Source organism: Copidosoma floridanum, unplaced genomic scaffold (genome assembly GCF_036245765.1).
Source record: "Copidosoma floridanum isolate Cflo_tuat_1 unplaced genomic scaffold, Cflo_Japanese_pri ptg000012l, whole genome shotgun sequence".
In the NCBI taxonomy this organism is placed as follows: domain Eukaryota; kingdom Metazoa; phylum Arthropoda; class Insecta; order Hymenoptera; family Encyrtidae; genus Copidosoma; species Copidosoma floridanum.
The window spans coordinates 7,672,486-7,700,351 of record NW_028321889.1 but is presented as its reverse complement, the minus strand read 5'-3'; the positions used below and the strand labels follow the sequence as shown (position 1 = coordinate 7,700,351).

General features: G+C 38.2%; 2 protein-coding genes across 7 annotated transcripts; one reads left to right on the top strand and one right to left on the bottom strand.

The window, feature by feature from the left end:
- The first annotated feature begins 489 nt into the window (after window positions 1-489).
- LOC106642499 (uncharacterized) lies at window positions 490-2,144 on the top strand. 2 transcript variants are annotated; one of them, XM_014357303.2, is made up of 2 exons: window positions 490-823; window positions 908-2,144. In XM_014357303.2, the coding sequence occupies exon 2, from the start codon at window positions 935-937 to the stop codon at window positions 1,868-1,870; it is 936 nt and encodes a 311-aa protein (XP_014212789.2). In that variant the 5' UTR covers window positions 490-823; window positions 908-934; the 3' UTR covers window positions 1,871-2,144. The 2 variants fall into 2 exon arrangements, with proteins under 2 accessions (XP_014212789.2, XP_014212791.2); XM_014357305.2 differs by having other exon boundaries at window positions 905-2,144.
- Window positions 2,052-27,866, bottom strand: Piezo (piezo type mechanosensitive ion channel component). Of its 5 annotated transcripts, XM_089590229.1 has the most exons (37): window positions 27,489-27,866; window positions 22,434-22,523; window positions 20,141-20,368; window positions 19,825-20,057; window positions 19,563-19,739; window positions 19,233-19,487; window positions 17,289-17,336; window positions 16,758-16,872; window positions 16,533-16,642; window positions 16,175-16,444; window positions 15,767-16,099; window positions 15,524-15,672; window positions 15,283-15,426; window positions 15,061-15,188; window positions 14,850-14,992; window positions 14,584-14,760; window positions 13,999-14,509; window positions 13,806-13,913; window positions 13,267-13,709; window positions 12,783-13,191; window positions 11,291-11,356; window positions 10,791-10,948; window positions 9,634-9,810; window positions 8,316-8,588; window positions 8,167-8,237; window positions 7,456-7,539; window positions 5,945-6,224; window positions 5,742-5,884; window positions 5,330-5,644; window positions 5,106-5,253; window positions 4,656-5,029; window positions 4,454-4,580; window positions 3,943-4,364; window positions 3,539-3,858; window positions 3,225-3,468; window positions 2,867-3,094; window positions 2,052-2,792 (listed from the first exon to the last, which is right to left on the bottom strand). In XM_089590229.1, exons 2-37 carry the CDS (start codon window positions 22,495-22,497, stop codon window positions 2,636-2,638), a joined length of 7,632 nt encoding a protein of 2,543 aa, XP_089446355.1. In that variant the 5' UTR covers window positions 22,498-22,523; window positions 27,489-27,866; the 3' UTR covers window positions 2,052-2,635. The 5 variants fall into 5 exon arrangements, with proteins under 5 accessions (XP_089446355.1, XP_089446356.1, XP_089446359.1 ...); XM_089590230.1 differs by lacking the exon at window positions 17,289-17,336 and having other exon boundaries at window positions 19,221-19,487; XM_089590233.1 differs by lacking the exon at window positions 9,634-9,810.

Genomic DNA, 27,866 nt, shown 5'->3' with positions numbered 1-27,866 from the left:
GTACCTAAACTTTTAATTCTGAATAAAAATTTTCGTATCCCAATCATTTCCATAGATCTTTTCTCAATCGCGATTATACATTATCTACTGTAGATCATGTATTATCTTATCTACAATAATAAACAAATATAATTTATTCAGAGAAGAAGAACATGGTAGATTGTATCGATAAGATAGTACAAGATTAACCTAGAGAAATGACCTTACAATTGAGAATATGATTCGTTTCTCAATCGTATTCTCAATCTTTTTTAACACGCTTTTATTAGTTCTTAAAAATCTTAAAAATTTTGATTTTGATTATAGATGAGATAATATAGTGATAATACTTGGAGAGATGGCCTTACAGTCGAGAGGTCGAGACTCACAACTGTCGACTTGCGAGTTACGAGTGTCACGACTTCGATCGATATGAATCGATTTCCAAAAAGCGGATTTTGATATATTTTGTGCTTTAAAAAAGTGACAGTTGCCTACTGCTATCACTGCTGCTATCACCTGCGCAGTCAACTTTAAAAGATTAAAGTCAGATACCGTTATCGTGAAATTCAAAATAAAGACGTTTTACTTGCATTAAACATTTAGGTTAAGAATTGTGTAAAGTTGGACTTGTTGATAATATTGATAATACTCGAAGGGGTTAAGGTGTAAGTTAATAAAGCGCATCGCATGTATTAAATCCGACTATCAACCCTCAGTGCGGTTAAGTGCAACGGAAAAATTTATTTAAACCTGCATATAAAGTTTTAGATATACCTACTAGATTTTTACTTGCCGATGCATGATTTGTTCATTAATGGATGACATCTAGTTTTTACTTCAGGTTTGTATGGCTCACTTGTTGATTTAATCACGTGAGTTTTTATATATGGATAATATATTTGTTTACATTTCATACTTCCAGCAGCTGTACTTGTGCATCAAAACAAGCATTATGAATGATTCATTCCTAGCAGATTTGGATTTAGTTCCTAAGGACAAAAACTCCCGAAGAAGCTCACAGCTAAGCGGTAAATACATTACTACAAGAAAGGGTGCATCTACCCCAGTGAATAATTGTTCTAAGAGTGAAATCTTGGAATCCAAACATGACAGAATAATCTCATCGTCGTCCGCAAGTTTGACAAAAGCCAAACGATACAGTGGATGTCTGGAGCCGTATAAGTTGTCAAGTCCAGAAACCAAGCCATTGAGTTCTACTCCAAAATCGGAGAGAAAAAATCAAGTGGATGAAAACACCAAACCAGTGGAAAATCGAATCAAAATAGACGAAACCACAAGAAAGTCTAATAGTATAAATTTACCAAACAAAGTGCAAGACTGCAACTCTTTGAAAGGTAAAAAGCGTACATCTAATAGCTCAGCTGGTAATGTTAGTAAAAATTTTGATGCATCAACAAAAGAAAACACCAGACAGGCATCCAATACGTCATCATCAAGAGATAGTTGCTCTCAGCTTGATTTAAAAAACACTACTGTTCGGTGTACATCTGACGTAAGAAAAAAGTCTGATATTTTAGAAAAATCAGATCCTGTACAGCTGCTAAGTGCTATTAAAGATTTAGTCAGCCATTACACTGAACAGGAGGCTGTCAAGATCTTGAGAGCAACGCAAAATTTGTACGTCAATTCTCAATCAAATTTAATTAAACTTTTGATGTCCCAAACAAGTGAAATAGTTAGTGAATTGAGTATCAATAAGAATTCTGGAAGCATTAGTGCTTTAATTAAGGAAAATGAGAGAATGCGAGAGGAAATTTTCATTCTGCGGGCTCGAAACGAAATTTTACAGACAAAAGTTAACGAAATGATACTACTAAAGGACGAGAATATGTCACTGAAATTAAAATTAAAAGATTTGGAGCAGTAATTTTCATCAAGTCTCCTGTGCTACAATTCCAAGTAAAGAATATTTTCATTATTTAAGTTGTTACTTTTTTCATTATATTTTGTGTCTTAGTATAAGGTTTTTCAAATTTATATGAAAATGCAGTTACTGTTTCAACTAGTTGATACTTGAAGTGTCCTTAATAAAGTAAAGTACGTTATTTTACACATAAAGAATATTTATTTTTTATTCATTACAGAATCAGTTTATGAATTGCCTATTTACAGTATGTATGATAAATTTTCGTTGAATTTTTAGAATTAATGTACTAATCTAAATGACAAAAAAAAAACAGTAGGCTTATAATGAGTAGTTTTATGGATGTAACATATACTGACATTGTTTGTAAAAAAATAGAAAAGACTTATTAGCCTTAGAGAGATAGTTTTGTGCTCAAAGCCTATAAAAATTAATCTCTCTAGTGTATAAAATTTCAGTAGAAAAAATCTATTCTCATACTAACAGTTTAATATCTATTATTCATTTACTTTTCACTTATGTTCTTGTAAATGAAATGAACAAGCTTTTTGTTGAGCTAACCATCTGTTAAATTGACATTTTTACATCTTTGACACACAGTAACTTAACTTTTCTTTTATAAATTCTCATTTGATTAAAATCTTCAACAGTCATAAATAAATAAGTATTTAAAAAACCAGATCAAACAATTCTCACTAGTACAGTGTTCATGAGTACAGAAAAATTAAAAAATGCTTCACGTTACAGTTTTTTCACTTTATTAAAAACCTAATCGCGGCGTCTTCTTCTGAGTTGTAACCTTTCCTCTTCCTCGTTTTCATCATCGCCGTTATCTACATCGTTACCATAATTGTCAATTTCATTGTAATTTTCATCATCTTCGTTCTCACCTCTTTGCTCACTTGATTCCGGAGGCCTTGTCCATCTGTCAAGAAATAATCAAGTTTTGGTAATAATGTTCTTTAACTTGAAATTAATTTTTCAATAGTCGATTTTTACCTAATCAACGTCTCGGGCGATCTATAAAGGAAAACAAGTTTCGCAAATAGATCTTCCTCCAAGCACAGATCTCCACTTTCTCGAACGAGGTAAATATCGAGGCAAAGTCTCAATATTCGATCTACGTAAGGCAAATCTTCAAACATTATTTTCGGAGCTATATCGCTCACCATTCTTTTGATGAGACTACTGATAAAAATCACAAATGTCGTGTACACTCCAATGATCCTAAAAATCAAATAAAATTGATATTTCAGGAAAATGTGTAATCAGCGTATTTAATAGTTATAAAAATAATTATAGTGATAAGCAGCAGCGATATTTGGGCACAAGAGATAAAAAGCTTTGAAAAACTTACCCCATGCCACTAAGAAAACTGAGACCTTCTGGAAAACTTTTGTCATTAAACATAAACATCATAATGTAAGAGCAGTCGTTTAGTGGAATCTTTATCTCGGAAGCGTTGAACGAGGAATCGTTGCACGTCTCGTGGACGGAAAACCACTGTTGGTTTAGCGTATTGTTCGTAATGACTAGTCTCACATTTCGATATAGGTTCTCCTTCGTCTCTTCAGCCTCTATTTTATCGTCACTCGTCTTAACTGCAATAATACAAATTGGAGGGAAATTCTCACTGAGTAGCCTCATTGGGATGGATGATCATTTCCTTACCTTTCGATTGGAAGAATGGATTCATTAGCTGCATTACTTCAGAAATCCCCCTGCTAGTGACCTTCAGGAACATAGGCAGAGCATTTTCGAGTAGCACACTCTTACTTTCGACCGTCCGATTGTTGTCGGATAGCTCATTCAACGCGTCCAGCAGACCTTGTCTTACAGGGTTTATACTCCCGTCGCTCAGATAAGGAGGTAGATCGATGTTTCGTACTTGGGATGTGGTTCCCGATACCTCCTTCGAGATTGGATCTCTTGTCACCGACCACTCGACGTATATCGTCATACTGTTGTTGGAGAGTAGTTCCTCTTTCAACCTGAAAAAGTCATCATCCGAAAATTGTACTTAACGAGTCCGTGCAGCAACACCTTAAATTAGCCAATTGTATTATAGAACGAACCGATTTCTGTCCGGTGGCGAGATGCTCCACAGTTTGCCGGACGCAGAGCTGAGCTTTACCGCGACGACGTCCGTATGCTCGTAATCCATCAAAAAAGTGAAAGCGGTAGGATCCTCAAATAATCCGCTAGGCCTGTACAAGTTCTTCAACTCGATAAAGTTCTCTTCGCTGTACTTCAAGATAGAGCCGCTCTCGGTCATGATAGTGTAGATTGGTTCGTACGAGCTGATCCTCATGTTCAGGGTTACCTCTTTTGGCAAATTTGACCTGCCAACTGTGTTGCCTAGGGCAAATATCATCAGAGGAAACCAGATTATGCCGATCATTAAAATGAGAGCTCCACCACCGACGAGATATTTGCTTATTTGTTTTTTCTTCTGGCCACGCTCTTGTGGATACTCGTCTTCCATCACGCGCGAGCACTGATGGAGCACAAACGTTTATTAATTACCGTTACTGGATGCCAACGCATGAGTCGTATTTTAATTTTTTTTTTTTTTTCATCACGTACCTTGATTTGAAAAATGTTTGCAAAAATATCTTCCATTTTAAACCAATCCATCACAGTCATTGAAGTATCTGTCCAAATCCAATCCATGACGGCTCGCATTTCAAACAGAAGTGGAACGCTCATGAATCTGCAGAAAAATTATATAGTTTTGAACAAGTGTCGATAAATGATGGTTTTCAGGAAACAAAACTGTGATATTTACACTTTGAACATTACGTAACGGAGAAACGTGAATTTTTTGCACAAAATGTTTCCCAAGACACGCGTCGGGTAACCAAGTCGCAATTGATAGGCTGCGAGTAACAGATAGAAACACTTGATCATGTACCAGACTTGAAGGACTTTGTTCTCGTTGAAAGGTCGGCTGGTTAACAGTGGCAGTACGAAGAACATCCAAATGTGAATAGCGACGACGAACGGGTAATGGAGTATCAATCGGTTGGTTACCGACTTTTTCAAATAAAATGCCCTATCGACGACTATCAGCGCAAATTGCAGCAGCAGCATCACCAAGAACGGTATTGGGATACGATTCTCCAAGAAATACGCTGCGACACCTCCGTCACCCTGTCGCGTCTGTAAATCAACCATTTTTCTTATCATAAGTAACTTTTATTATTTCGTAAAAAATTTTAATCATTCGAAAACTTACGCCAAATGCCGAGAAACCAAAAATAAGAAGAAGAAAGTTGAAAAAGTCGCATAGGAACATGTAAACGTAAACGTTTGTTTTTTCTTTGCCGTTCGGGTCACGAATGTCTTCGAAAAATTTTCTTATAGGCTCCCAATATTTGAGTGTCCTGAGGAACAGTTGCCAATATCGATTAGCCGTAAATGCTATAAAAATTTAAAAATAAATAAATGATAAAAACTGACGTTAATTTGACTGCTTTTTGGAAATCCTCTTGAATAACGTCGGTTTCCGTCGCCTGAATAATGACAAGTCTCTCGTTGTCGCCAGTGGGAAGCGGATCGGTCAATCTGTCTCCCTCGCCATCCAAGTGCAGACTCAAAATTCGACCTTTTGGAGTAATTTCTAGTTTGTTGGCCACACCATTTTCATCAATTCCGTTGTTGGTATCACCATCTGGACGCGACCGCCTGACGGTGGCGATCGTCAGGCCCGAAGGTATCACTTTTCGTGATCTGATCGACGGCATGGTCCACTGTCCCAAGGATTTCAACATGTACCTTTATATGAAGAAAAAAGAAGAAAAAAAAAATTATTTCAATAAAATTAACATGAGAATTTTTAAGTAGGTACCGTTCCAAAGGATATTTGTCTCACCTGTGGAAAAATACTACCAAAAGAAGCATCAATTCCCACAAGGCGTAATTTATTTGGCGCTCAACCCCCAGAAATTTGAAGTGTTTATTGTCGTTCCATGTATTAAAAGAAGGCTGGCAGATCAATTTTATTATGACTATCACCTGGAACATTTTAATATGTAAAGTCGTTATCAACAACATTATCATAAAGCACCAGATTACCTCAACGTAGGCGATAAGTGTGATCCAAAAAGTCTTGGACGGCCTGGGTATGCTTAGCGAGCCCCAGAGAAAGACCATCAGAGGCAAGGGAGTCGACAAAAGCGAGGCGTTCCGAATTTGGTGCATGAATACCATGAAATAGCAGAGGAAGGTCGAGTGAGACAGAACACCGAACCAGATGGACGCTGCCAGTTGGATGACTGGCAGCTGGTCCACCTCGGAGAGCACGTTGTCCTCCTCGTCCTCGGCTTGGGTGTGAACGCCTCGCGCGATTAGCGAGCTAACAAAGGGAAGTGGAAATATCAGATACCAAGTAGCGTAATTTCATTGACAGGCGTACGCGGGGTGATACGTGGCTAGCACATCTCGATCCTTTGCAGCAAATAATCATTGATGAATCACATTTAGGTTTGTAAAGTGTTTTTGAAGATGAATATTTGTTGCAAAGGGGTAACTTACGTGGACCAGTCAAAGGAGAGTTTAAAAAAAAACAACAATAATATATCTTTTATAACTGCAATCATGATTTAGAAAACAAATAGTTTTAAGTCTAAGTATAAACTAAGTATTATAAGTAGTGTACGATTTGTAAATCAACTAACTATTCGACTGTTCACCGAATGAGCTTACTTTATAGATATTTTTATAGTTTTTTTCTAAATCGTAATACGGAAACGTATTATTCGTAGCTTAATCAGGTAACTGAAAGGGCAGTAAAATTTAAAATTGAATACTATTTGTCATATTTTTAGACACCCAATAGCTTCCGCACTTTTTGTTTCAAAACAAGGGCTCTTACATCTCCTTGGACTGGTCTAATATTTCACATTACGGATATGGTACATATTGTTAGAAAGGAGCTTCTTTTTACAGCTGTTGCAACATCAATTTGATACATTTATTCGGAAAAACTGATAAATTTGTGATGATTTTCGAAAACTTTTTTTTTTTTTTTTTTTGTGATCACTCACGGGTAATAATTAAGCCGAGGAAAAAAAAATCACACACGTAAAGCTGTTTGTTCGTCTAGTAATCTGTACAGATATTATACATTAACATATTATGTACATAAGAACTCGCTGATTTCATGAAAAGTCTCATGCTTGTTTGACAGTATGTTCTTCCATGAATGTATATGAATTTTCAGAATAATAATGTCACATATAATATTGACGACATCGACTTAAACCGCATGCAGTTCTGTATTTATCAATTATACCTAGAGGAGGATATGTCCAATCCTCGCTCCAGACTCGGTGCTAAAATTCGGATGTGTGGCACTGACAGCGAGCTCTCCGTCCTCCTAACGCAGATAATACTACTTTTTCTACCAGTAAAAATTTATTCACATGATTTTATCATCATCACGCGCCTCAAACTGTCTTTCAATTGTGAAAATAAGTGACGACAGAATTATTTTCATTCAAAAACTCCGGAACCATATTTTTGCGCGTAATTTAATCGTTATATGTATATATCTAAAATCAAGACTCGCCAATGTGAAACCCTACCTTTTGTCGTCGAGGTTTTCCTTGCTGCTTGATCCTTGGCCCGCGTCCTCAACAATTTCATCAGGATTTTCTGGTCTCGATGATCTACAGAAGCAAGTGTTTATGCCACTACTAACTAAGTATGGTAATAATTTACAGTTTATGATACGAGTTTTATCTAAGTTCATCCAACGTATGAAATATCGATATGAAATTAATGTGGATAACTAAGGTGTCGAAACTAAAAAATACGTATCTAATTGCAATTTTAACCAATTGTAACAAAAGAAAGAAAAAAAAAACAAAAAAAATGAAATCTAAATATCAGCTAAGTACTATGTGCTAAAAAAAATGACACCTAAAAAATGCGCAACAAATTTTTTTGTGACCCCAATATCGGATAAAAAAAAATTTTTCCATTTCTTTTTTTTCTCTGTAAGAATTTTTGGGGATGCTTCCTTGTTTCAAAACTGGAAAGTCTCCATGTATAGTAGTTTATAGATTCTAATACTCTTTTGTTCCAAAGCTACGGCAAACAGTTAAAACACTCCAAATTCATATACTATAAATAAAATTTAAAAGTCTAAGATTGTGGCTTTTGTTTCGTGTTTCGATAAAAGGAAGCATATCTCAAAGTTTTGTTTAAATTGAAAAGGTACCCCAAGTCAGTAGACCGTATTATTGTAAGCAGTGCTGTTGATTATAGTTTCCAAAATGATATATTTGACGTACCCCGGCTTCACGATTGGTTGCCATATTTGATTGATACCCAAGCGGGTGCCCATCCGAAAATCTGGTTTTTCCTGTAAAGTATTTGAAAAACAATCAAAAAATTTTTTCAATTGTTCACTTTGCCCGGTTTTTTTTTTTCAAATGTTCACCTTTAATAATTTTTTCTCTTTAGCCAAAACCTTTCTTATGTATCTGTAATCATTCGAATAGCTGTTCAGATGTTTGGTCATGGATACCATGCTGCTATTGAGGAAGGCCCACAAGAATTTAAAGTAGGTCAAAAAAGACACCTTTTCACCCTCCTCATCGCCCTTTTTCTTATCTTTTCCGCTTTCCTCCGACATCTTATCGAAATCGTCGAGCTCCTGGTCCGTCGCATCATCACCCGTAGAATCGGTCGTGCGCGTCTCTTGTTCAGGTAACTACACACGTACAACGAGTGACAAGACTTTTAATTTACAGCTTAATCAAGATACCGCTCGTGCTCTACAAGATTCTACGACAAGTTACTGTGCACATTGAAAGTTGTTTTTATACAATTTTGCATATTATTATTTATTTATTATTATTATTGTCATTATCATTAGTTATTATTGTGATTACTTATTTTTATTATATTTAAGCTCGTGGAGGCAAGTTCAATCCTCGTATGTGCAAAAATTTTCCATCGAGATTAAATTTGCTACTTTGCTTTAAGTTAAGCTTGTTTATCGATTATTCTACTGACGAAAGGATCCTTGCCAACGGGATATACCAGAGAACCCTGATCTATTCAAAAACATGAAAAATACTGCGGAACAAGTGTTTTTTTGGTGCTAAGCGGAGGTTTTCGTCGGTGTTTCGAACCGATTTGATTGAAAGTGATTAGTGCCGAATGAGAAATTAAAAAAAAAAAGCATTGCCTCGGTAGCGATTGTTAAATAAAGCATACTGGTGATCTAAGGCAGTGGGAAAAAAAAATCGACGGCTGTGCAAGTAAATTAAAAGACACTTTAAGCATTTTTTTTTTTTAGTTAGTTATCAAGCTAATTTTTTAGTTGAGAATCCTTAAAACTTTATACTTGTTGACACGCTTACGATTATTGCACCTGTGCTCGCAAACAACGCCAAATATGTGTGTCACGTGAATATATTTTAGTTTTGTCATAGTATTAAAAGCACTGAAGCACGACCTCATCGTACATCCCTAAAAACAGTTACTCACAACAGAGAGACAAGAAAAAAGTAAGACAAAATTGGACAGGACAGTGGAAGTGTCGAAAAAATATTTAGGTATGACTACACATCTAAAATTGTACAACTTGTAAAAAAAAAAAAAAAAAAAAAAAAAAATAGATGGTTGCTACAGAAATAAAAAGAAGAAAAACTACACAACGACAACAGGACACTGAAAGAAAGGGAGAAAAAGAGAGAGTGAGAGAAGAGGAGTTTGTTTGACATTGATTAACTGAGCAGATCGGTTCTCACATCGGTAGCCGCGGCAGTGTCGGTATCGGAACGTGCGCTCAGATAAGACATGGATGACTTCTTTCGGGTCAGTGGCTCGCTGCGGCGCCGGATTTTCATAGCGTCCTTTTCCGTTCCTCCGTACAACGCGACGTGAGTCGCTATTTCAATGTCAGTTTTTATCAAGGTGTTCATCAGCTGTAATTCAGTAGAACGCGTCAGTTTGTTTGTCGTCATCTCTTCGCTTTGCTTTGCCTTTTTCTTGCAACTCCACTTTTTTTACAACCATTACTCGTGGTTATATACTCAATCATTACATTATTGATTATGCGTTGAATATACTATTACTTTTTCTTTAACAAGTTCACAAGACAAGTTTTCAACACAAGCTTGGCGCTACATAAATTTTACTGAATGCAAAACAGAAAAAAAAAAAAAAAAAAACATAAATACTCATGGACAAATTAAAGCACTAGAAAAGACTGTAAAAATAACAATAACTGATGCGCATCCAGGGTAATATTGGTCTGTTCGACAGTTGGATGATAAATTTTACATTTATTATCATGGACTGACTCGAGCAGTTCACGAATACATTCAATAATTACCGAGTACCCTTGGGCTCTGTTTCCAAACAGATCCATCGGGTCCTGGTGAAGTTACTGCGCCAATATCCAAAGCTACTATATTTATCTTAATGGTAGGCAAGTGATGAATTTGAGTTTTTATGACCCAGTTAGTTATCAAAAAAAAAAAAATCTGTTTCCCATGTGAGATATGCATTTGTAAGATATGACACTTTTTTGCTCAATTATTATGGCATGCTTGTTATTTTAATCTTATCGTATTGTTGAATAAATTGTTAGAATTATGTAGATGTTTTTTTTAGGAACAATACTGATGATTTGTTATTTCGTACGAGGCCGATACTTTTTATCCAGTGGATAGTTATGAATTTTGTGTCTCTCGTAGTAGTTGAGTGATTTAGAAAACTTTTTCCTTGTAGTCGGTAGATGGTCAATTTTTGTAACGGTAAAAATAGTTGTAGTGGATAGTACGAGTGGAGTGTTTTCAAAGTATTTGGAGTAAAGTGTGGCTAAATAACTTTTCAACTAGAATTTACACTCTAGAAATCTATCGAGGGAAGTTATAAGGTATACCCATGCAAAAAATCATACCTCCGAAATGGTCATCCTACGACCACGTTTATCCGCCTTACGACGTCGATTCTCTTCTTCTTCCTCTTCTTCCAGAATGTTTTTGTCCTCGGAGAAGAAATCAGTCAAATCGTCGTCATCCATATCATCGAACATGTAGTAGTCTCCCGATCGCACAGCTAAGAAGTAATAAACAAATTTTATTTTAAATATTGTACGATCGTCCGAGCTAAGTACAGTTGAATAATAAAAAGACACGTATAAGCAACAGAATCGTGGCATGCAACGAATGAGGAGATAATGATCACTACGAAAATTACACAATTTGGACTTCCACAGCATGTTACACGACAAACATATAGGTAATTTACAAAATTTACAATTTATTCACATGATGAATCTATAGGTGTATGAAAAGGGTAAAACGTAATTGTTAATTATATGTGGGTGTTATTTTGTGGTTTTGCGGGAACGGGATACAAGGTTCGGCAGGGCTGTAAAAAATGATTTTCCGTGTTTACCCTCTACATGAGTTTTTGGTTCTCGACGCATGTACATCGGCCGCTCGAATGGTTTGTACAAGCTATCTGTGGAGAAAAAAACAAAATAAAGGAAAAGTAAAAGAAACGAAAAATCAAAGTATTATCAGTATCTTCGTTGTGGCTGAAAATAAATAATTTGATCACGACTAAGTATATAGGTATGCAGATGTACGCAAGATAATTTTTATACATTAGGTACAATTGTCATCGAAAGCTTTAATTTATAGCTTTTCAGGTGCATTATTTACACGATTGTGATTCAAGTGCAGCCATATATCTATATTTTACGTAAGCTCAAGCTTTCGTTATCGTTTTGATGATTTTTTTTTTTTCTTAAACTACTACAGTCAATGGTAATCGCTAATAAAAAATCATACTTATTTTCAAAATGATTAAAAATAATAGAGACAGTGTGATTTGAAAAAAGTTGTCTTGAGGAGGCTCCAGCAACCTTTATGTACGAGGTGGGGAAAAGAAAAAGTGCCATTATCGGCCGATTGTGGTACACAAATTAATAAAGATTCCTTCATCCTCCAGAGCCAGCGTGCAATTCTCGATGAAAACACATACTCGGCGAATCCTCCACCGTAACAAAAAACAATTTCCTTCCTCTTGCCAAAGCCAACTAATTATTTACATGTACAGAAAGCTCATACTACTCATATTATACAATGTAAGAAGAACATAGACTTTATCGCAGATCGCAGCTACAGAGACGAAAATGATGAAGACGACGACGACGAAACAACAAAGAAAAAAAATAGAAAAAAAAAAAAAATGAAATTTTACAAGTATGGTGAGATCGGGGAGAGCGCGAGACCGTCGAAACTATGGACCTCCTGGGCGTTCTCGGGGCGTTCGTCCATGACGAGCTCCCAGCGCAGCTGGAGGGCCTCCTGTGTCTTCGAACCAAAGTGCCCTCGTGTCCTAGGGACCGATGCTCCCTGCTAGCGCCGGGCAGGGGCGAGAACACGGGGAAAGTCTCGTCGGGCGAGGGCCCACGTGGGTTGAGCTCGCTGCTGGGTGGCGAGCCAAACGATATGCGCCCGGGTTCCAGGTAACCCTCTAGGCTTACCGTCATGATGGCCGAATTGGGCGAGGGCGCCTGCAGCAGCAGGGAGCCCGCCCGAGGTGTCAGCGGTGCAGGCTCGTCGTCCTCGTCTATGGGCGTCTGGTAGCCCTGAGGTGGTGTCCGGTTCGACGAAATGCACGACGACATGCTCGAGGTGCGCGCCAGGGGCGCCTCACGACTGCCGCCTTCTCCCTCCTCTTTGAAGGGTTTTAGCGTTATACATTGCGTGACATTATCGTTGTTTGTCTCTTTTCCAACTCGCTTCGAGTGTGAAATACATAAGGCCCTACACTTGCTTTCACGATACTCGTGATTCCTCGTACAACCACATGTTTTTTTTCAAGATTGATAGAAAGAAAGAAAGAAAGAGAGTAAAATGCGAATGTTTCTCAATCTTACCGATCTTGTGAGTTTTGGGCTCCCGGTAACTGGGACCGTGCAACTTTTGCTGGTTCTCCTTGATCTTGTCCATCTTGAACTTGATCTTCTCGAGCATAGTCCTCTCGAGGTTCTCCTGCTCCATGATCCGCTTCTGGTGTAGCTCCTCCAGCAGCTCCGCGCCTCGCGAGGCCAATATACTCATGGCCTTCGTCTCGTCCACGATGTAGAAGAAGTAGTAGCTACGGAAGAGACGCTTCTGCATGATCAAGAAAGCGAAGCACAGCCCGTCCCAGAGCATCCCGATGTCTTCGCGATTCACTTTGCAATCGCACGTGAATTTGATCTGGTCCTCGAACTTGACAAACTTGTCCAGGCACGATATGCCCAGCAGCTGGATCAACCAACAGGAATTCTCGCAGGACTCAAGCTAAAACATTTTTCAAATTTTCAATGATTTCTGTACCCAGACAAATAGGACTTGATTTCTTCGCGCTATACTTACATTCTGCAGGTACACGCAGCCGATGCCTTGGAATATAGATTTGCCAAAGATGACAAGTATATTGTACCCGATAAGGATGTTCCACCACTTTAAAATCGTATTTACAGGTCGTAGGTAAAAGTCACTGCCTTGCCAGAGAAACACAAAGGCGCCAATCAGGTAGCCCAGAGAGAATAAATTTGTCCTCTTGGTGCCAGCCAGAAACATAAAGGCCAGTGTGATCCACATCAGGCTCATAAAGCAGCCGCGTTTCAATACATCAAGCCAATTGTGTATGTGAGAAACGTAGTCTTTCACCGGATTCACCGAATTCGGCTTTTCCATTTCTTTAAAGACCGAATAGTTGTGACCAGCCACGAATTCCTGTCCATTTGCTACGCTACGCTCTTCTATTCGGAATACTAAGCTCTGGCGAACTATCATCATCAAAAGAATGAAATCACCTGTGAAGTATTTTCAGAAATTAGAGGTCAATTTGTTTTTTTCTCAATCCGTTGTTGTTTTTGAAATTATAAAAATAAATCTTAATGGTTTCTTACACATGAGCTTCTTTGGGTTTGGACGATTATCTAAATCTGGATCTGGTAGAAACATAAATTTCTGCAAGCTTCTCAACCAAACTTTATCTGGGTTTTGCCAAGGATAATCTGGGAAATTAAAAGATTCAATTTGCTTCTCTTTTATGCTTGACAATAAGCTTCACGTGAAAAAATAATTGAAAGATATACGTACCTATACACAGCCAGGGCGGAGGTGCAACAATCATGATATACTGCAACGGTAACAGTACGACGGCAAATAGTTTTAAAAAGGGCCATATCCTCATAGTAGTTTTCCGATTCATCCAGAATAATATCATGAGCCAAATACTATACACAACTGAGTAGAAATCCAGTCTGATACCAATCAGCCCAACCATACCGATCAGGCAGAATTCCAATCCAAATTTATAAAAGCCGTAGTTGCACAGAAATTTGAAGCACGTTACGAGTCCCTTGTCTGCGTCTGCACGTTTGATTTCTGGAAACATGAACATCGGAGTTTCCAGGGGCTCTCCCTTCTGCTGGCGGTAAAACAGCTGCCGAACCATGATCATGGCCCGGAAAGTTGTTAGGGCAAGAAGCAGTATGGAGCCCTTGAGGAGATACGATAGCGTATTATCCTTGTCAATCTTTTTCAGACCTATCCACTCTGCCATGTTGTAAGTCGTTATGTTGCTTGCATTTACTCCAGTATTATGACTCTATGACAATTAAAAATTTAATTTGTGAATTTTCGTAATTGTTGATACTATTATTTTACAAACTGGTCTCTTACAGGACAATCCCGATTCCAGTTTTCGTGTTTAATATAATCAATTTGGTAAAGCATTTTAACGACCACCAAGATTGCGATAACAGAGGCCATTGTGTTTATAACCATTATTTGGGCCCTTCTTCTATATCTTATAGTAATAGCTACAGTTACAATAAAAAAGACGTTGATGGCACATATCTGAAAAACAAATCACAATTACACTGTGTGAAAAATAATCAAAGCAGAGCGCAATAGTTGGTATGTTTTGTGTAAATTTTGTGCCTTACGTCGTTGATGCAAAATATTACAAAAGCAATAAAAATAATCTTCTGAATGTGTAACTCGATGAACAGCCAAGTATAATTGTAAAAGTTCCAAAAATGGCCACTGATTTTTTTCCCAAGTACTGTCATTTCTAGCTTGGACATTTCTGAAACGAAATTTTGTCGTTGTAGCCAATAAAAAATTATAAAAATAAAATTATCTCGTTGTCACCACCTTTTAGCTCTTTGAGAGTAAATACACGAGACAAATCGTCATTTTGAGATACAAAAACTTCATCGGATGAGACGATTGGAATTGCGTTTGGAGAGTGACCAAGGCTATCTTTCCTCGAAACATCGGACCTACAATTTTTAAATAATTATAAAAAAATTATTCAATAGATCGAACACTTGGTGTGCCGATAAAATACCAAACGCCTTTTTACTTTGTACTTACACTTTGTTGAGATTCGTAGTCTCAAGAAAGTCGTCATGAAAATAGTGAATTTGTATTACCGATATGATGACAAACGATGTGGGCGTGATTAATTTTACAAACAAATCCTTGGTGTCGTAAGTTATCAGACCAATATCACGTTGCCTAGAAATAACATGTAGAATGAATGTAATTTTCTGCTTTGATGATAGCCTTTTTTATTATTTTAAAAAATAAAAAAAAAAAACAAGCAGTGACTCACAAATCGACCGAAATTTTCAAGTATTGATGCCAGTACTCCGGGAATTGGGGAAATTGGTATGTATATACCAAAATGAGCATTATGACCGAGTAGCCAATGACCGTTACCAAGAACCCATACAGCATCTTCTTCCATGCTACCCACGATATCTGTAAAATAGAAGGGGAAAATATTTTATTTATAAAATACAAACATCCTCGCCATCGCATGATTGGAGTTGATTCAATCGATTCAAGATATTACCTGGAAAGTGATAATGAAGAGCAGAAACAGCGTCATGTAAATGATACGGAAGACGGTCATGCGCTCGCCGACAAAGCCACTGATAAAAAGCATGAGAGCCACCGCGGCTATCCAGAATTTAACGAGGAACTTTTTGACCAAGCGCCCGACTTCTTGGACGTACTTGCTCTTGATCTCGGGCTCGGCTTGGTTGTGGCTATTGTTGTTCATGGCGGTCGACACTGACACATGAAGCGGCGCCACCATGTCTCGCAACGTCGAGGACCTGCGTTGCCGCGACATCTCGGACGAGTACTGCCGCATCGTGATCCAGAACATCGTTAGGAAGCAGCACTGAAAGTTTGTCTCTTTACTGACGCTGGCCTACCAAAAAGCCGTATTTTCAAAGGAAAAAAGAAGCTTCCATACTTTGGTGACGAGATGCCAATGGCTCGATTGCGACGGAGGCTCGTTGAAGCCGACTTCCGTCATATTGATGCCAAATATGACGTTAGGCAGCTCCTTTTCGGTCAGGTTCAAACTGTACACGTACTGAATGAGGATCAAAATCGTCGTGTAGAGCACAATGAACTTTGAGCACTTCATCATGGACGACCTCTTGTTCGGTACCATCCACAAAATCAATGCCCACAGTAGCAATACAAAGGTCGACCAGCTGTGGTACATGATACTCCAAGTCTGCGAATGTTAAATCATCATTGTAGAGTACATCCTCGCATTAATCGATGCATTTTCGCTGGTAATTACGTAACAGATTAGCACTTGCCATCATGATAATGTTGGTGCCCAGATAGGATGAGTGAGATATCAGTTGGTAAATAGAAAAGAGTGCCATGATGACGTTTTCCACGATCCCCGGCTGTTCTTCTGGAGCACCTGCAGGCATCGTTTGTTTAAGGCATTTTTATGCTTATGAGTGTGCAGATACTCGCACTATGCGCAAGCAGTGACTAATTAACCATATGCATATTAGCCATTTGCACATACGGACCTTCACTGAGCGACTGCATCTGGATGGCATCGTCTTGCTGGCCATCCTGTACTATGACACTCCCAGTCGAGTCTTGCAGTAGGCCTCCGGAGCGCCCTGATCCGAATCTCAGCAGCTGAGCAACAACAAAAAATTCACCTATTTATTTTTATTGACACCCCATGGGACCATTTTCGCTTGACATTAATTATTTACTTATAAGCAGCTAAGAGTAGGAAAAAAATTAAATAAAAGTGAAAAGAGCGTGTTGTAAGTATATCGATACCTCCACCACTAGATATACGGGTACTGATGTACTGAATACTTGAACGATAAAATCTACGTGTGCAACACTTGTGCTGTTTAAACAAAAAGAAAGAAAAAAAAAAGGGCCGAAAGGAATAATAAGACACAAAATATCTAATTTAATTTCAAGGGAAATACTTGAACTACGTGATAAAAGTGTGTTAATTGTTTGCATCGGTGTCGTCGAGAGTAGGTGTGTGTGTGTGTGGAAAGCAGCAATACCGCAAATGTATGTGTAATACGTACAGGAGTCCTCTCGTTGGGTTGTGGCGACTGAGGCACGATAGCCGGCTTCTAAAATACGCCAAACTAATCCACAGTAAATAAACAAGGCAAAATAATACCAAAGGCGTGTAATTATTTATACACGTGTTAGCTAAATATTTTAAATGCAAGTATACATAGATAGATAGATGAAAGCACAATTCACGAGTGAAAGACGTTATTCGGGAGTATTAAAGATTTGTCGTCCCTCTGGAGTAGCTTCAGCTGAAATTCACTCAAACGTGAAATAAAAGTATATACATTTTTTGTAGTGCAAGTTACTCTTTGTGTAATACATAAGTACTATATAGAAAATGATGGCGATGCGTCAACCATCGAAACAGGCGCATGCATTGGAAATCTCGCCCAATGTACGAAATAATGGCCCTTACAATTAAATTATACCTTATAATAGAGTAAAGATGCCCAAACGCATAAATGTGCCGTCCATGTAGTGGTTAAAAGCAAACAACGTGTAAATAAAGCAGCAAGTGGTTGAATTCATGCAAAATAAAATAAACTTTTACGCGTAAGGCACGACTGTTACAGTTTTCATCAGAGCAAAAATCGTAACTGTAACTTGTAAAACATTTAAAAAATTTGTCACAGCTTTTGAATACCTGAATATTTTTTTACTACTATGGTTTTTTTTACCTCATTTCGTTGTAGAGTGAAATTAATAAAAATTATTTCTTGATGGCAAAAACCACTAGAAAACAGTGTTACTCAAAGAGCTCTTTTCATCCGTATACTCGAAGCAACGGCAGTTTTAAGGTAAAAAAAACTGCATTTTTTTTCATTGAGTTACGATAATTTATCCCCCGAATGAAGCCATATGAAGATGAAGCTGCCTACCAAAAGTAAAAAAGTTTTGTAACATTTTTTTGCAATGGCAAAAACATAAGACCCTTTTGGAGAACAGTCGTGCCCCGGTAGCAATCGTTGATTGGTAACGAAATAATAAACAAGCCGGGGAAGAAAATATACGAAATATTCCTTGCAACAACAGACAACAGAGCGACAACATAAAATAAAAGAACATCGATTTCCTTCAATATATATATACGAATTCGTGAATTAATGTGATGCCTCTGTACATGCACAAGAGATCCTTACTCGAGCCTTTCGTCGCGCTGATTGCCAGCGCTGCGACGGCGTCCGTTTACGCATGGACACGTGCCTCGAGAGCGGCGTGTCCAAGGTTTCCATTCTGCCGCTCAGGCGTGTTCTTTGCTTAGTCTGCAACCCCTCGTTAATCAAAGCACATACACATACAGGTACATAAGTTATATCGCTTTTGGTTTTTATTATTATAGTTTCAGGAAATAAAGCATTGCGCAACTCTTTTAAATTCTTCTTTTTTTTTCATGAATATTAATGTAAGCATCCCGTTATCATATATGTATAGTATATACGCATTGAGGGGTCTTGGGTAATCATCAATAAAAAGTAGCATCTCTGTCTGGAGTGATTCCCGAAAAAACACAGGAGCGATGATGAGATGAGAAGATCAAGAAGTGATTTTTTTGTTTGTTAAATGTCCCACAGGAGTTAAAAGCAAAAAAGCCGCGTATCGATTATTTCATACATATTAGTAAACCAAACCAAAATACTAGCTGTTTTCTCGTAAAGTTTTAACTTTGCAACGTATTTCAGCGGCAGTTTGCTACACACTTGACGTTTATACAAGTCCATGGGCAACGGAAACATGTATACTCGTAGCCAAGAATGAAAATGAGACTTTTACGAGCCAACAACCACCTAAGATTATTATTAAAATTATAGTAGTGTTATATCCGCGGTACGATGAATTTAATCGTATATAACCATTGGAACAATGTTAATAGGTATACATGAAAAATTATTTAAATAATTATATACATATAAAGTATGGTGTAGTGAAAGAATAAAAACCTCGTCACTTGCCGGTTTCGCGAAGAGAAAGCTGGACTGCAGGCCCAGGACGAAGTACAGCAAAAATAGCCTCAGCTGGTACGAGTAGACGGGCACAATGTTGTCCTCTATGTACTGCCGGTCCCTCGGATCCGTGCAGTTGGTCTCGGAGGTGGCATTGAAGGCAAAGTACCTGGCCCAAGTGCCGTTGGTCGGCACATACTCCCGCGGCCACTGGTTCTGGTAGGAGAGCAGCGCGACGACGTGCAACCCAACCACGAGCATCACCTGCATCGGACCGTTTTACACGTCAATCGCTTATAATTTACACACGTTGTATTGATTGTACGGCATTATGATTACCAGTCGACAGACTACGGCAAAGCCGCGGTGCAATTCCCGGTGGGTGGCCCACCACGTGGCCGACAGTACGAACACGAGAAAGTAGAAGCCACCCTCGGCCGAGGGGTTCAGGGATGCGGTGAAGCACAACATCGCCAGGACGATGTAAGTGCCAAGACCACCAAAGGCGTTGACCAGCTGTCCACGAAAGCGTAATTTTTTTGTTTTTTGTTAATAATTAATATACTACAGCCTCGTTGCCTAAGCAATAGTGTACACGAACCTTCGACGATCGATCCTTGGACTTTTTTTCGAACTTTTGCAGGGACTGGAGGGAGGACTCGTCATCCTCGCTCGCTGGTGAGGTCCCGGTCAATCGCCGCGAAATACAGTACATGGCCATACTCGATGGAAATATCACGATTTCCGGAGCCAGCCAAATGGCGAATTCCTGGAGAGTAGCGCCCTTTAGCTTGACCAGGCCCACGTGTCGCAATAGCTTTTCGAGAAATTGGCCTGGCAAGGGAGATCAAGCATAATGGTCCATACCAAAAAAAGATTAACCAATCACGTATAGTTTGGATTTTTCGGGTGCTTACAATTGATCAAAAGCTCAGCTTTGGATGGTAGGGACAACATCAGTATCTGGAAGGTCAGCTGGGCCAGGATGACCAGGCAGCTGAGGCTTATACCAGCGACCAGGAAGCGCTGGCCAGGTTTGGTCGTTGGCCCGCTCGTGGAGTAGTGCGTGGGCACGGGCACGAACGGGGCGACGAGCGCCAGCAGCAGGTACACCAGCGACAGTCCCACGGGCCTCCATATTACGCCTATACGTGCAATCAATCGTATATATTTAAGTGACGATTGGCGAGTCACCAAGCTCAACATGAATATCATTGTACGGACGTGGTACATCTCTACTTGGGGGTCGAATATCAAGTGCCACCCCTCTATAAGTCGGGGACTGACGACAAAGTGTGAGATTTTAGTTTTTTTTTTAAGGTTTATTTCTTAAAAACTTCCATCGAGTTTGAGTTAAGTCAGAAGTTCCGAATTTTGATTTAAAAAAATCAGATTTAATGGCTCAGAGTCGTCGGAAGCCCCGCTCGTTGATGAATTATTTTTTACTTGGCACGAAGAAGTCAATTTAAAGTCATCCATAAATCTTTATAATTTGCAAACAACTTGGAAAAGTTTGGAAGATTTCAAAAGTCATTTTTCACCGGCTCTCCCCGTCACTTTCCACGCGGGTGACAACAGTAACGATAATACGCCTCCACCTTTTGTCGGCGCTTTATGAAACTGTCTATATAATACGGCGTATTGCAATGTAATGGAAATGTATATACACGTATACATGCACGAGGAGCTTTAGGTGAAATTAATATGTAAGAGGAAGTGGAACGAACGATATCGTTGGCGACAGGCTTGGGGCGTTGTAAATTTCCCCCGCAAAGAAGCAATAGGACGCGGCTGTAGCCTACTTTCGCCCCGCGTGTACACACACACACAAACTCTCATTATTTCTTGACTGACTGGAAAAGAAGTACAAAAGGTCGAGCGAGCCCTTCTTCTCGTGTATCTCCGACGATGGCAACGCTTTTAGGCTGTGAAACGGAAAGACCGATCGAATGGACGGATCGCACGCACGTGTACATATACCGTCGTATATTGTATTATATATTGGGCGATACCCAAGCCCGGTGCCTATAGGGATCGCGATTTCTTTGCTTCCTATGTGTGCACTGAGCTCTCATTTGTACGGATAGGGTGTACGAAAACAATTTTACATTATTCGAATACCTAGGCATGGTTTTTCTTTTCACTTTCGAAAATCCAAAGGATATTAACTTGTCCACTGAGAGGTAATGAAAATTATTATTTTTGTTGGAAAAAAAAAGTAATTGATCTTTTCCGAGTACAATCATATCTACATTTTTATATTATACCCATTGAAAAATTTGACATCTCGTCACCATTTTACCATCAGCATTGGATTTGTTCGAGGCTTTAGCTCGGAGGGGACCTCCGAGGCCTCTTAAACAATATGGCTCTGTATGGAAATGTATATAAACATTTAGGCCTTTGAGCACCTCCAAGCTACAGCCTCGAACAAATAATCTATTAGGTGTCTGTATATATGTGTGCTCAGTGTTGGCGCACGAGCCGGCATTTCTCTGGGGATACTTTAACGGAGTCCATTTAATATCGAGTTTCAACTTGCCCCGACACATTTTTTTTTCTTTCACTTCATTTGTGTGATCTGACACCATTCGGCTTTTCTACCACCGAGTTGTGATTCAAATTTACTGAAAACTACTACTTTTTTAACAAATACTTTCTGGCAAATAAAAATTTGTAAGGTTTTTTACTTTTTTAGATAATCTAAATAGGAGCGTACGTGTCGAGAGGAATATATTAAAAATAACAGTTACAGAAATATTAATGCAATAATTGAATTTTAGCTTTTCATAGTAATGGAAATGAAAGAAAAACAGTTATTCACAAATTTTTATAAAATTACGATACCAGTAACTTTTAAAATGTAGCGCCGATCTTTTGATAAAAAAATCAAACGAATTTTTCTCATTGAACTTGTCATCGGCGTTTGATGGGAGTAAAAAATCGTATGTCAAGTATTTAAGTGGTTATGAGATTCCACTCGAAGTAGAAAGGCATCTCGGATTAGCTCTCCGTCCGCAACGTGCCGCAGATCTAAAATTAACCAAACTATACCCCTACCTCATCGTATCTTTCCAGTAGATTATGTTCGTCAAGTACAAAAAATAATTTAGAGTTTACAATTGTATTTATCAAATGACCGTAGGTGCGATCCAACTTAAAAAAAGTTACTTTTATTTTGAATTATAATTTTTTTATCGATAAACTTACCCAATACCAGAAGTGATGGAAACAGTACTCTAACTAGTACCAAGTTAACCCAAAATTTTGTCATGTTTTAGGACTGTTGGTTTGCTTATCCTGTAAAGTAAAATAATAATTTATTAGAACAATACGATAAGACTTTCATTACAAATTTTTTTGATTATAATTAAATTTTTTGTCAATCCTCAAATTTTGAGTACATGTACCGATAGCCTCTGATATAATCGAACGATTGAAATTCCTGTTACTACTTCGCACAACTATTGCATAAAAGGGATAAAAGAAATTTTCGGCATTTCACGCATCTGAATTACACTGACACATTCTTTTGGATGAAAATTGGGTTTACTGCTAGTTAGAAATGGTAGTTTTCGGCATAAAAGTGCCATCACCTCCGGGGCTATTTTGCGGCCCGAGGGTCCTGCGAAGCACCCTCCGTAAGGTAGCCTCGGATGAATGATGGCACTTGTGTTTTCCTGCCGAGGGCACACCCGACCCTTAAAAACGCCCGAGGTAGTAATGAGTATTTTAACGCCGCCCACGTGGAAATAGTCTCCCAATTGGAAGGCAAGCCAAAGTGATTATTCCTCAAAAGCAACATACGTTATTGTTATCCGGAAGTTTTTTCTCGAGTTGTTACACTTTACGTTTGTTTTTAAAAATAGAACAAAAATTTTTATTTTATATCTTAAAATGATTAAAATAACCTCAAGCTACAACAAAAAAATGTTTACGTGTTATCTTCAACACAATTATTTAAAAAGCTATTAAAATACCCAACGTCACGTGTTGGGTTTACAACACGTGATTATTAAAAAAAATTCGGAGCTATTATATATATATATATATATATATATATATATATATATATATATATATATATATATATATACGCGTCTTACACTTTCATTTGAAAAATTAGCGTCACCGGGTGTATTAATCCACCCCTCGGCCACATGCACCCATTGGCACCCACACGCGAGCTATCTCCTTTCGTGCAGAGTTGGATTTCGAAACTCGCGAGGCATCGCTCTTAATTAAGTAGACGGAAAAGAAGGCGAGGGAAAGCCAATGCATGCATACATATAATCCGGGTGATTGTTACGTAATTAGAGCCACATAAGTGGTGTCAGTTTTTTTTTTTTACAGGAGAATACGACGAATACAGAGATTGGCATGCTGATAAATTTTTTTGTGTCCTCGAACCTGCTAACGTGATTAACTTTTCTCTTTTTTCCACGTATGAATTGACGAGGAACAAAAAGCACTTTGGCTTATTAAAAAGCAACACGACTAGGTGTTATTATCTAAAACCCCTGCGGGGGCTTTGCTAAAAAAAAGATGATGCACTGTCAAAAATTTTGTTGCAATCAAGTCTATGTTGTGTACATATTCTTTTACAGTACATTGTGTACCAATTACGCAAAGTAAATTAAAAGCCTAGGACTAGGACCCCATTTAATGCGAGGGTGACAATCACAGAAGTAGAAGAAATATATTATTTATTTCAAATTTGAAAACGAGCAGTAGTACTTGAAATTTTTTAACTCAAAGACTACACGTCACATACTGTTTTAGGATTTAACATTTCGCTGCACACTACGGCCTGCAACCGCGAACAATTTAACTTGACACAGAAAATTTATTCCCGGTACTCAATTTTTTTAATATCAATTATTCACTTTCCAGTTGTTTTTTTTACTAGTACAGTTAATAGCTTTTAAATTACTCGACGAATCACCATTTAATTGGACGTTTATGTTAATACTTGAAAAATATTTTCCGTTCTTTAAATTCTTCATTTTGATAAACAGAGTAACGATTATAATGCGTATTAATCAAGTTTTCAAATTAATGGCTCGCAAAAAATAGCTGGTATGTGAGGTTTTGAAAACGCATTGTATTAATTATTTACGATTAAGCTCATATATAATTATCAGCGAGCAAAGTTACAACGTTTTTCACACCATCCGAGTAGCTAGTTTAGCGTACCTATACCACAGGTATTTTTAGGACATTAATGGTTCTGATGATGATAATGACAATAAAATGTGGGTGATGGTAGTAAAGCAAGAAAACGTAAAAAAAAAAAAAAAAGTAAGATACCGAAGAAATTGAGTTTCCGAAAACAAGGGCGAGCTGAGTCAATCACTATACGCCGATATGGAAAGACACGTGAAACTGTTTGCACTCGACATCAGCTTTATTTTCTTTCATCGGGCGCTTACGCACTCTTATCTCGTAAAAGCCCGAAAATCTAATCTCACTAAATATATATATATGTATACCATTGATCATAAATCGTAGCCTCATATGACGAAGCAACAGGAGACTCGCGCTCCCACAGGCTCACACGCACCACACCCCTCGGCGGCATCGAATTCATTACGGTATACCCCACGCGTAAATTGGATGTGCGTATAAAAATACTTTCCAACTTTGTATCCCTTCTCCATTTGATGTGACGCAGCTACCCTCAAAGATTAAATAAAATAGTGAAGGTTAACCGCTATAATATTTAGGCCATGTCTAGTTCCACGTCCATGACAGCTCCACCCTTACTCCTCAGGGTTCTCGTAACACTTCACACGATCGCGTGACGATGTAGTCGAGGATTTTTGTTATTGAGCGGTCGATTGCGCGGAAGTGATGGATGAAAATCTTCATCGAAATCGTTATCTTCACGCGAGAGGAATACATTTTATTTCCACGTTCATTTATCATTCAATTTTTCTTCATTACTTTTAACACGCGTAGTATATAATATATTATCCCTCAAATCGCACGCACAACCAGATCATTACTTTTTTTTATCCAGAACTGAAAAATTTCAACCGATCTCCAACACCCCTCGGCGGAGCTACTGACCTTTTAGAACAGATCACTCCTCAAAGCGGGCCCCGACGTTAAGGGTAAATTTAGAAATTGTTTATATCTGCTTCTGCCGTTCCGGACGATTACCGGAGCGATAAAGTTTTTTCTCGGCATCCACGCGTACAGGCTGCGTCGATAAAACTGTACTACCACTTTTTGATCCGTCTTAGCTAGATGTTAAAGTATAAAATTACCAATTATTCGTCTTTTTTTCTGTTAATTGCTGTGTGAAGTCAGTCAAATTTTACACATGATTTGGTCGACTCAAACAGTAGCTGGCCTAATTGATTATTTCAAACAATTTCGTAATGTTAGAACTTTTTTTTCAGACACGTTGATAAGCGATAATCATTTTGGAAAAAAAATGCATGACGCAGTCGTGATGAAACAATTTTCTCCACTAAACTACTTTTACTCAGTCAAATCGACTAGTCATCGACGAATAATCTATTTCACTCAATCACAGTCTCCTTAATGACAATTAAACGCGCGTAGACGTACACCCATACAAACATACAAAATCTCTCGCTCGTTAAAACAAAACGGCGCTGATAGGATTCAAAAGTGATGGTGGAAAAACTCGAAGCACGTGCTACTCATACCATAGTATACTCATAGACCACGATTGTTTCAAGTGAGTATACGTACTTAATTCAATTGCCAACGTTTCGTAGATATCTATCTACCTATTAATAACTATTCGAGCATATGGTACGCAGTGTAGAGCGTGTGAAACTCTATCGGGCGTCCAAGGCCACTCGTGTCCTCTAAATTATGTTACGAGTAAATCATATTGAACTTGCAAGCATAATTTTTTTTTTTTTCATCCTTTCAAGTGCTAAATGCTAGTATCACTTTATTACCTCGTATATAAAGCGTCGTGCCGACGCACTTTAAACCTGAAAAGCGAGCGTAGTTGTAGGTGTTGAATACATGATACATGTGCAGCTTTGCTACGCATCTCGTATTTTAACTACTTTATCTAATATGTGTACACATCAAGAATACTATTGACATTTTGGCGCGTGCCAATAGAATGATACATGAATCCTCGCTTCAATTTTTCAAGTGTTTTGCGACGGTGTTGTTATCGCTTGTGAATTAGAACTTCGAGGAAAGTTACCGTCATCGCGAAACTATTGTATATGTGTGTATGGACATACGTACTTGTGTTAGATATATAAATGTTTAAGCTATTTTTAGAGTACAGGAAACAAAGAATCAGCTAATTTTCCATACAGCACATTTGAAATGTTGAAAAATGTTTCAAGTATACTTGCGCAAAATCATCGTTAATAAAAAAACTGTACACGTGTGTACTGCAGCGATGCACCGACTAGAAAATTAGCGTGAAAATCAATAGAATACAAGGCGCACAGCCAGGTGTTTGGTCGTAAATTTAAAAATATCTGAAACACCGACACTTTCACGCTCAAACCTGGTTGTTTTTTTTTCAAAGCTAACAGATATACCATTCGACATTAACATTATTACTAATACGCGCGAAATATACAAACGACTTTTTTATTTATAAAACGTGACATCAATACATTACCTACCTGGTTAAGTTTCTTATATTAATTAATCTTTGTTTGGCAAGATATAAAAATAAATAATACGTGCATCGAACAGTCGTATACAAACACCGGTAAGATTGAAAAGGAAGCGCAAGGTGAGAATTGTATTTCAAACGTCTCGATTATTAGTTATAAGTAAGCGTGTCCGTCATAACACTCCCATTTTATAATAGCCGAATAATGAATAAATAATTGGCAGTAAATAATCAGCTAAGGGTATGCAAGATGGCTAAAGTGCGTATCACTTTTGGATGCCGGTATAATCCGTTTAATCAGCTGATTACGACAATAGAGCAGTAGAACAGTGTGTATACAACGTATACATGTGGGTGCAACGTGTTCTATTTATATGCACACGCGTCATATATATGCCAACTGATAACAGAGTGAATGAGTGATAACACAACCAACATAAATATAGGTATTGTCTGTTTCAATGCAAACATAAACAAAAACAGGAGCACAACGCAACCTAACCATTCAACTGCGGGTGTGAAAAACCGAAAATGTTGCGAAAAAAAATTGCCTCCTAAGTATATGAATAAACCGATGAAATCTCATTACCCGAAACGATAACAAAAAGACAGCGGTCACAACACAACCGGCTCACCTGAACTTTTCCCAGTGCAGCGGTCCAACGATTTGAAGTCCGTTGTTGTTGCCTCACAGCATCCTATACTGCAAGAGCCAGGAACATTTCCTTTGTCCCTCATGGGCTCCTCGGGATGATCATACGCGAACACTGTATATACTTAGGTATTGCAATTTTTCTCCACTCCCGTATCTCTCACAAATCAACTGTCACGTTTAACCTCTGCTACCTGCTGGTGTTTCGGAGTTTATTATCCTTCGGTTTTTCCCAATGATTTATCGACGTGTAGGTGAAACGCGTGGGTTATCTATCAATACACAAGTGTAGCGATAGAATACAATACAAAACAAACGGTCTCGGCGAGCGTCACTTCGCAATCACATCCTTTTCGATCGC

What these genes read in the sequence shown, in the direction of transcription:
- LOC106642499 (XM_014357303.2), top strand. Translation starts at nt 935, where the DNA reads ATGAATGATTCATTCCTAGCAGATTTGGATTTAGTTCCTAAGGACAAA.
- Piezo (XM_089590229.1), bottom strand. Translation starts at nt 22,497, where the DNA reads ATGACAAAATTTTGGGTTAACTTGGTACTAGTTAGAGTACTGTTTCCA. An exon ending in TAATATTTTGCATCAACGAC is followed by an intron (nt 14,761 to 14,849) that starts GTAAGGCACAAA and finishes TTTGTTTTTCAG; the next exon opens with ATATGTGCCATCAACGTCTT. An exon ending in TCCATTCTTCCAATCGAAAG is followed by an intron (nt 3,469 to 3,538) that starts GTAAGGAAATGA and finishes GTATTATTGCAG; the next exon opens with TTAAGACGAGTGACGATAAA.